General features: G+C 45.1%; 1 protein-coding gene across 1 annotated transcript; it reads right to left on the bottom strand.

Annotated features, from left to right (window-relative positions):
- Positions 1-8,009: 8,009 nt before the first annotated feature.
- LOC119435886 (uncharacterized) lies at positions 8,010-8,516 on the bottom strand. Its single transcript, XM_037702585.1, has one exon. The coding sequence runs from the start codon at positions 8,514-8,516 to the stop codon at positions 8,010-8,012; it is 507 nt and encodes a 168-aa protein (XP_037558513.1).
- Between the last annotated feature and the right edge of the window lie 410 nt (positions 8,517-8,926).

Here is an 8,926-nt window from a genome sequence, read left to right as displayed (position 1 = left end):
CTGAAACACGTCGCCTCTGGAACGAGCACTTTCAGCGGGCTTTTGAGTGCTCCTGTTCTCCCAATGGAATTCGCCGTTAGTTATCACGAGCGAAAGATCTGTTTGGCTTTGTTTCGCAAAGGCTGTGCAGTTTCATTAATGCTCGCTTCCGCGCTTGGTAAGCATCTCTATAACGTGCTAATCTGGCCTCCCTTTGCTCCAGTGTTTCAGCAGCCAGCGTTGCCTTCGCTCGAGATTTAACAGCCTGCCATCTAGCGATATCTATACTGGTTGGTTGAATTCAGCCTGTCGCTCCAGGAGGGGTACGGGCTAGGAGGTACGGGCGAGGAGAAACAGGTTATGCCAGCGAGGAATTTGCCCATCCTGGTTTTAATAAACATATTTATGGACGCAGTTTACCAAATAGGCTGAAGTGAACGAAAATCAGCGTTTCGAATTTAGGTAACAATGACGCACTTAGGGGAAAGCCGACTATCGGCCGCTCACGCTCGGCCGCGGCCTCACGCGTAGGCACTAAACGTGAGCCACACTGCTTTTCGGTGTCGTAGCCATCGGGTCTCCCTAATTTCGATTAGGTTTAGACACTCAACTAGCTTTGAATCACGTGAAACTTAAGGTCAGACCATTCGCACACTTGCCAGCGCGCACTCACTCCTAGCAGGTCCTGGCTTTACGCCTTGCCGACATCACTTCGTATTGAACAGTTGACAGCAATTATAAGTGCGCACTTACGAGGTGGCTACTCTCTGTTGGTCAAGCTGTTGCCCGACGAAGCCGGTCCGCGCAACGTAGCACGGCCAGACTGGAACACGTGAGCGCGAGCGCGCACTCCAGCCCTGTAGTGGGCATAGCAAATGCACTGCAATTTCATGTAGCTGCGTCTACTACCTAACGTAGATACCGCGGCCGCCGTGAGGTGCTGTGACGCGCTCGCTCACTGGCCTTGCTGCGGCTTGCCGAGGACAACCGCGCGCTACGAGGGGTCTCTGCGGGAGTGGTGGCTCCAGGCACGCAGCGAGCCTGCCGGAGCGCCAACATTCGACTGGAACAGGTCACCTGGTTACGGAGTTCCACACCTTTTGAGGTACATTGGCCATTGGCCATTGGTACATTGGTCGAAGCTCCTTACGAGCGATCATAAAGACGACGTTTTTCTTTTTTTGAGGAGGAAACACTTTATTAAAGACCCGAAATGAATGCGCAAAACACTGTTTGGACCGATAGCTTAATAGCTAGTAGCCGGTGCAATATTGACTGTGCATACAGGTTATGTACAAGGAGAAAAACAAGCAATGCTCACATGTAACATGTCCTTGAAATGTAAGCGTAAAGTGTTACTTAAAAACACACTATACCAAATTCTAACAACCACAGATTCATACTTATGCAATTGAACAATTCTCTGAAGGAAACAAACATTTCACAACCCAAATCAAAGGGGAAAAACAAAGAAAAACAAAAATACGAAAAAGAAAGAACAATCACGCAGCAGTAACAAGACATTTCACCGTTCTGTTTGGTTAGATAAGTAATACAGTTTGCAACTCATCTCAAAATCTCTAGCTACTTTTATTTCTATTGGTAGCTCATTCCAAACATTGGCGCCAGCAAACTGAATTAGCCGTTCACCGTACAAGTTACTACATTTTGGTAGGTTAAAATTGAGATTAAAAGCATGCCTAGTATCACGGTTTGGGAAAAAGAAAATTCTCGACGGTAATGGAGAATTAGTTTGAATAACGTTGTTTATCGTGATGCAGATCTTATAACTTCGCAATGACATAAAAGATAAAGTACGAAGCTCTTCAAAAAATTTGTGCTTGATAGGCAGAATGCGCTGGAGCTAATAATCCGTAATGCCCGTTTTTGAAGACGCAGTAAAGGCGATAAGTATGTCACATATGTAAGTCCCCAAGATTCAATGCAATAGCTAATGTGAGAGTGACAGAACGAAAAGTATAGAGATCTAAGCACGGAAGATGGAAAATACTGCTTGGCTTTTATCAGAGTGTTAAAAAAAATTAAATTATGGGGTTTTACGTGCCAAAACCAGTTCTGATTATGAGGCACGCCGTAGTGGGGGACTCCGGAAATTTTGACCACCTGGGGTTCTTTAACGTGCACCTAAATCTAAGTACACGGGTGTTTTCGCATTTAGCCCCCATCGAAATGCGGCCGCCGTGGCCGGGATTCGATCCCGCGACCTCGTGCTCAGCAGCCCAACACCATAGCCACTGAGCAACCACGGCGGGTTATCAGAGTGTAGCACCCGAACTTGGAGCACCCGAACTTCCGTTTCGTGCGAGCCTCGGAAATTGTGTGATAGCCGTAGAGATAAGTTCCAAAGGAGATGTGCTGCTATTCACTCGGTGCCTAGAAGCCACGCGTAGCTATCTAGTACACTGTAGCGCAGCAAAGGAATGAGACACCGTTAATTTCACCGTACATCAAGGGTTAGCTTCTCAGTTGGTCGCGTCGTAGGCACGAAAATTGGAAGTATTGGCGTCTCCGTGAGCATCCAAAATCAAATTTGAAGTGTGAGCCACGGTGACGTTCATTAGGCGGAGCCTCGGGGGACGTGCCGCCGCTCCGTCTAGCATTCGCAGTTCAAGGCGTTGAAGAAATAGCGGGAGCACCGCGAAGGCTATTATAGACGATCTTTTCCTCTCCTCCTCCTACCTAGTTTTCACCCCTATGGACAACGGCTTTCCTTATTTCATAATTATACCTGGGACCGGTAAGCTAAGATTCTCGCATGTAACATAAAGCTGTATACAGGCGACACTATATGTCATGCCTGTAATCATTCTTTCGCAGCTGCTGTTTGAGGAGTTTGATACTTCATGTCACACATATATCTGCATCGTCCATGACGGCGAAAAGGGAATGTGTATAGTACATATGAAATGCCGCGCCTTGGCATGGCACTCCTGGATGAAAAGCAATGGCGAGGAACGGCCATGTGATGTTAAATATGTATCAATTCGCTTAGAAAACTGAAATACGGTTTTATCTGAACAAATTGAAGAAAAAATGAATTCTTTTGCTACATACGTGGAGGTGCTGATGAGCATGTGCAGGTAACATCTGATCAAGGAAGCATTTTTTGAGGTTCTCAACTGGTTCTTAACAGTTGAGGTTTTTTAGGGTTCTTACAAGAACGGCCTATAAAAGGTGTTGTCTCACTAGGATTTTGCTGGGTTTGAGGAGACTATGACTCGGCGTCTGCTGAGCGCATTCAGGTACTTGTTTGCGGCAAAGTACTTCTCCAATAGTCTATTTTCACTTTGAATGCATTTCTTGACTTCGACAAAAAGTCGTTCAGGGCCCCTTAAAGAGTCAAACGGTATTATGTAGGTTAGTGGAAGTCGCATAAGGTTTTTATTTAAGCGCATGCGCAGAATACATAAAGTGCATTGAAGTAAGTCTGCCTTGCTCTCTTAAAATTGAGTAATTGCAATGTTTGCTTTCGTTTTCGTTCTTTCTTCGTTTGGCGCTGCTATCAGCTGCACAAGTGTTAGAATATATATATATATATATATATATATATATAGTTAATTAGGAGTTTGCGCTGAACCGGGTGAAAATATTATGAAATAAATGCTCACACGTTTAACAACAACAAAAATACTATTATTTTATTGACGTTTCGGCCGGTGGTCCGGCCTTCATCGGAGTGAATGATGATTCACTCCGATGAAGGCCGGACCACCGGCCGTAACGTCAGTAAAATAATAGTATTTTTGTTGTTGTTAAACGTGTGAGCATTTCTTTCATAATATATATATATATATATATATATATATATATATATATATATATATATATATCATAAGAAGGCAACATACAATGACACCAAGAATAGCCTAGGACAAATTAAACAACGTCCCCGATGCTGCCCGTGGTGTCTTTATTTATTGACTTCTTATTATAGGACTAATGGAAATCGGGCATCTCCGTTTCATTTCTTCTCATATATATATATATATATATATATATATATATATATATATATATATATATATTTCAGAAAATATAAGCACGTAGGAAAAACATAACAAGACGGGTCCGGCCTTCATAAAGAGTGCGTGTACAAGCATACAGAGCTCAATTTATACCTTTTTTCCGTGAGGGTGAAAAGAGAAAAGAAAAAAATACAAAGTGAAAAAAAAATACAAAGTAAAAAAGAATACAACGAACACTTAAATGGAAAACTGCGCGTGCACAGAGTGGAATTATTTTAAAAAATGAATACAACAAGGCTGTGAAAACAAGCTCCTAAATCGTGAGTAGCCCATGACCACAGGTATGCACAGATTTCGTGTCGTCATGGATGTCAACACGTGCAATGACTCATGTCAAAGTCATCAAAACGATGGGCATGTACAGTGGTGCTATACAGGGGTACAAAGTTGGGCGTGCATGGAGTGAGATTATTGAAAACGTATTAACAAAGAGCATGCGGGCATCACTGACAGGATTTAGTGGCGTCGTGGGTGTCTAGACATCTGATGGCTCATGTCAAGGTATATCAAAAATGACGGGCATGTACAGTGGTGCTATACAGGGGTACAAAGTTGGGCGTGTATGGAGTGGGATTTGAAAACGTATTAACAAAAAGCATGCGGGCGTGACTGGCGGCATTTAGTGGCGTCGTGAGTGTCGACACATCTGATGGCTCATGTCAAGGTACATCAAAAGCGATAGGCATGTACAGTGGTGCCATAAAGGGGTACAAAGCTGCGTGTACATACAGTGGCATTGTGGAAAACATATTAACGAAAGTGATGTGAGCGGTCGCTGCTGCCGGGTCAGGATTTGACCACAAAGACGGTCATACACCCTCATCTGGCTTAAAGGACTCCTGCACTGTGACCTCCACTAACCTCCGAGTTTAACGAACTGCGATCCATTGAATTCTTTGCACACGTGGTATTCTTTGTGTTTGTAGGCAGGCGTGTTTTATACAAGTTCTATGAGTGTGTGAAAAAAATGAAATAAAATATAAAATAAATGAAAGATTTAATGACAAGATTAAGTAATAAACAGCAATATAATTTTGAATTAATGCTGCGGAAATATCCATATCCCTACATAAGCATGCCATATAATATGTGTTATAGAACCGTCACGAAATGCATGTTCATATGTATGACTATACATGTACACACACATATATATATATATATATATAATTCAAAGGACAGGAGAACGGAGTAAAAAAAGAAAAAAACAATCACACGACTTTACTGACGTTTCAGCCACACAGTCAAATGTCAAAGAAGATTGACAGCCGGAAATGCAGGCGCACACCTTTTTTACCTCAAAGAAACCAAAAGTGATAGTGATAAAAGTATATGTGCAATGATAAGGGGCTACGAACTTGCAAGGTGTAAAAACGCGGATAAAACACTAAACGGGTAAAAAATATAGTTTGCCAGCACTTTCATTGATTCCACAAGTAACCGCTTTAAATTTATGAATCAGATAGGATTCTCGAAGCTCTATTTCGTGGTGGGAATGAAAACCAAATTTAAGGATTGTTGCGGTGATTTTATCAAATGAGTGGCCTGGAATGAGCACGTGTTTTGATAGTGGAAGATAAGGGAGAGTAGCTGCGTGGCACTTGTGGTTGTTAAAGCGATAGCGGAACGGCGTTTCAGTTTGTCCAACGTACTGTAATTTGCAAACAGAACATTCGAGCAAATAGATGCAGTTGTTAGTGTCACACGTAAAATTACCTTTATTTTCATCTGGAAATCGGAGGCAGTGCTTTTGGCAATACATGATGTCGTCATGTGTGCACAACCTTTGCACCGTGTGCACAAACTTTGCAACGGGCAAAAGTAAATGAAGCGTGAGCTGGCGCGCGCCACACCGGTCGCTTTTTCTCGAGTCACGAGCGCGAATGCATATCGCTGGTCGCGAACGCAACAAGTCTTTTTTTTTTCTGCACTGCGCCTTTTCGTGGTCAATGATCGTTCCTTATTTCTTTTCACGAACGAGACGTTCTCCCGCCGAAGAGCGAGGCAGAAAAGACGCTCTATTGAAAGAGCCAGGCAAGATAAAAGGAACCTTTGTTTCCGTTATATCAACGAAGTTTTGCCCGTCGAAGCTGCCACAGCGCCAATCGCAAGAGGGTCCCCTCGCGGCTGCACTCGGATATCGCCGGCGCGCAAGGAAGAAGCGCAGAACCATGCACGCTTGCAGTAACGGAGGGACGCGCATGCGCGCAAGCGTCGGTCTCGACACCAGGGGTGCGGGGCCAGTAGGCGAGGAGGACCGTTTCGCCACGCGCTCGCGTGCCCCGCTATATTTTGTCGCCGAGTGTACATGTAGGCATTTATCACGCTGGGCCGGAGGGGTCCAACGTTTGCTAGAAGGCATAACTGGTGGCGTGTCAGAAGTGGATGGGCGGTCGTGGAAATATTCCCGTAGGCGCAACATTGTACGGGAATTTTTGTACCCCTGTATAGCACCACTGTACATGCCCATCGTTTTGATGACTTTGACATGAGTCATTGCACGTGTTGACATCCATGACGACACGAAATCTGTGCACACCTGTGGTCATGGGCTACTTACGATTTAGGAGCTTGTTTTCACAGCCTTGTTGTATTCACTTTTAGGGGCGAAGCTCCTTAGGGTGTGGATCTGTCCCTCCTCCGTAGTATGTAGTAGTAGTAGTCGTCGTCGTAGTAGGTAGCCATGTCTACTTTTATGAAAAACAAATTCCGAAAGTTGTGTCCGTAGCGCGGAATCGAACCAGGGACCCCTCACTTCCGAACGCGCGGCGATAGCCACTACGCCACGAAGCTGTTTTTTATTTATTGCACTACGCCACGAAGCGCACATGGACACAGGCACCACGATGACAATAAATACCCAACATTAACGAAAGACTGCGCGCTTCTAACGCGTTTGTGCTAGCGCGTTACGGCCCGTGTAAGAAGCTGGTGTGAGACGCTGTGGCCTCTCCGCCTTACCCCCGTATTCATAAACGCTCCTCGACTTCAACTTGACTTGCCACCACCTTGGGCAGCGCGTTCGAAACGCGTTGAAGGCGGTGGCAAGTCAAGTTCAAGTCGAGGAGCGTTTATGAATACGGGGGTTATACTCTCTCAGCAGTCATGTAATGGCGTCGGCAAACGCGGTGCACGTTCCGGCATGTGTAAACGGCTGCGTAAGACGCTGTGGCCTCTACCCCTTACTAGAGAGTACTGCACGTTTCTAACGCGTTTGTGCTAGCGTCCCCTTAAGCGGGAGATGGTGCAGTTATAATGAAGGGCGCTGTTATAAAATAGGAATGCCGTCACATATGGCGCGTGTGATTGGTGGAAGTCAATCGTTCGATTTAGTGCGGCGAGACTGGGCGAATTACACGGAAGATTCACGGTTTACTGATGATTCCCTCCGGAGCTTCGCCCACTCCTCATCATTCACCCCGTGGATATGCGGTGTTTTTTTAAATAATTCCACTCTGTGCACGCGCAGTTTTCCATTTACGTGTTCGTTGTATTCTTTTTTGCTTTCATTTTATTTATTTTTTTCACTTTGTATTTTTTTCTTGTCTCTTTTGACCCTCACGGCAAAAATGTATAACTTGAGCTCTGTATGCTTGTACGCGCACTCTTGATGGAGGCCGGACCCCGGCCGAAATGTCAGTAAAGTCTTGTTATGTTTTTCCTACGTGCTTCTATTTTTTGAACTACTTCTGTGCCGGCTCCGGTTACTCTTTACTTCACTGATATATATATATATATATATCCCTATTATATATATATATATCCTATATATACATATATATATATATATATATATATATTGTAACGGAATGAGAGACACAGAGACAGCGCCCATTCCTGAGCCAGCTGTTCTATTATCTGCCAACTTCTTCCTCCCCTCGCTGTTCGCCCAAGCAGCCTAGACACGGTGCCGTATACTTCCCCTTACACTCGGCGATGCTTAGGACCTGGCAAACAAAAAAAACAAACGACAGTTCAGTCCAATCAGCGTAATCTTTTCTTGAGGCGCGACACGTGCACGGCGAAGTTATTTCTTTTCCGCCAGTCAAGTCCAAAGCTTGGATCCGAGGTGCCAACGCGCCATGTATCTCCGACACGCTCGGTGATGGTGAAGGGCCCCTCAAACTTTCCTAGTAGCGTCTTGCCTGGACAGTTGCCACCTCTTTGCACCCACACCTCGTCTCCAATGTTGTACGCCGGGGCAGGTCGACGGCGGCGGTCATAATAGCGCTTCTGTTTTTCTTGCGCTTGTGTGGCTTTTTCTTTCGCCGCAGCTCTTATCTTCTGGCAGGCGACTGTGCGACTGTCAGGGCGTGTGACGCTAACGGGAGCATCTAGCCTGAGGACCGCTTTCAACTGGGGCAGCTTCCCATATACGATTTCATACGGCATCACACCAGTAGAGGTCTGCAGCGCTGTATTGACCGCATAGACAGCTGCCTGTCGGCTGCGCCATTGTAACGGAATGAGAGACACAGAGACAGCGCCCATTCCTGAGCCAGCTGTTCTATTATCTGCCAACTTCCTCCTCCCCTCGCTCTTCGCCCAAGCAGCCAAGACACGGTGCCGTACTTCCACATTACAACATATATATATATATATATATATATATATATATATATACATTCCTATTTATGCAACCATGATTTGGAGTCAGCACTTGTGTTCTGTCGTCCTTCTCCCTGTCCTCCGTCCGTTGTTGCACTGTTTTTATCACGGATTATCAATAAGCATGCTCGCACACAATGACTCCACAAGTTTATGCTCCAATGAGGCGGTACCCCATGAAAATTTGTTTAGCAGGGTAGTGTGTTGACTGCTTGTAAGTTGTCACTAAGCAGTACCAGCGTTCGTCACAAACACGAATGAAATCTTCGCGTAAACGGAGGCCCACAGTGCGT

Source organism: Dermacentor silvarum, unplaced genomic scaffold (assembly GCF_013339745.2).
Source record: "Dermacentor silvarum isolate Dsil-2018 unplaced genomic scaffold, BIME_Dsil_1.4 Seq9872, whole genome shotgun sequence".
NCBI classification, from domain to species: domain Eukaryota; kingdom Metazoa; phylum Arthropoda; class Arachnida; order Ixodida; family Ixodidae; genus Dermacentor; species Dermacentor silvarum.
This window is presented reverse-complemented; position numbering and strand designations above follow the sequence as displayed.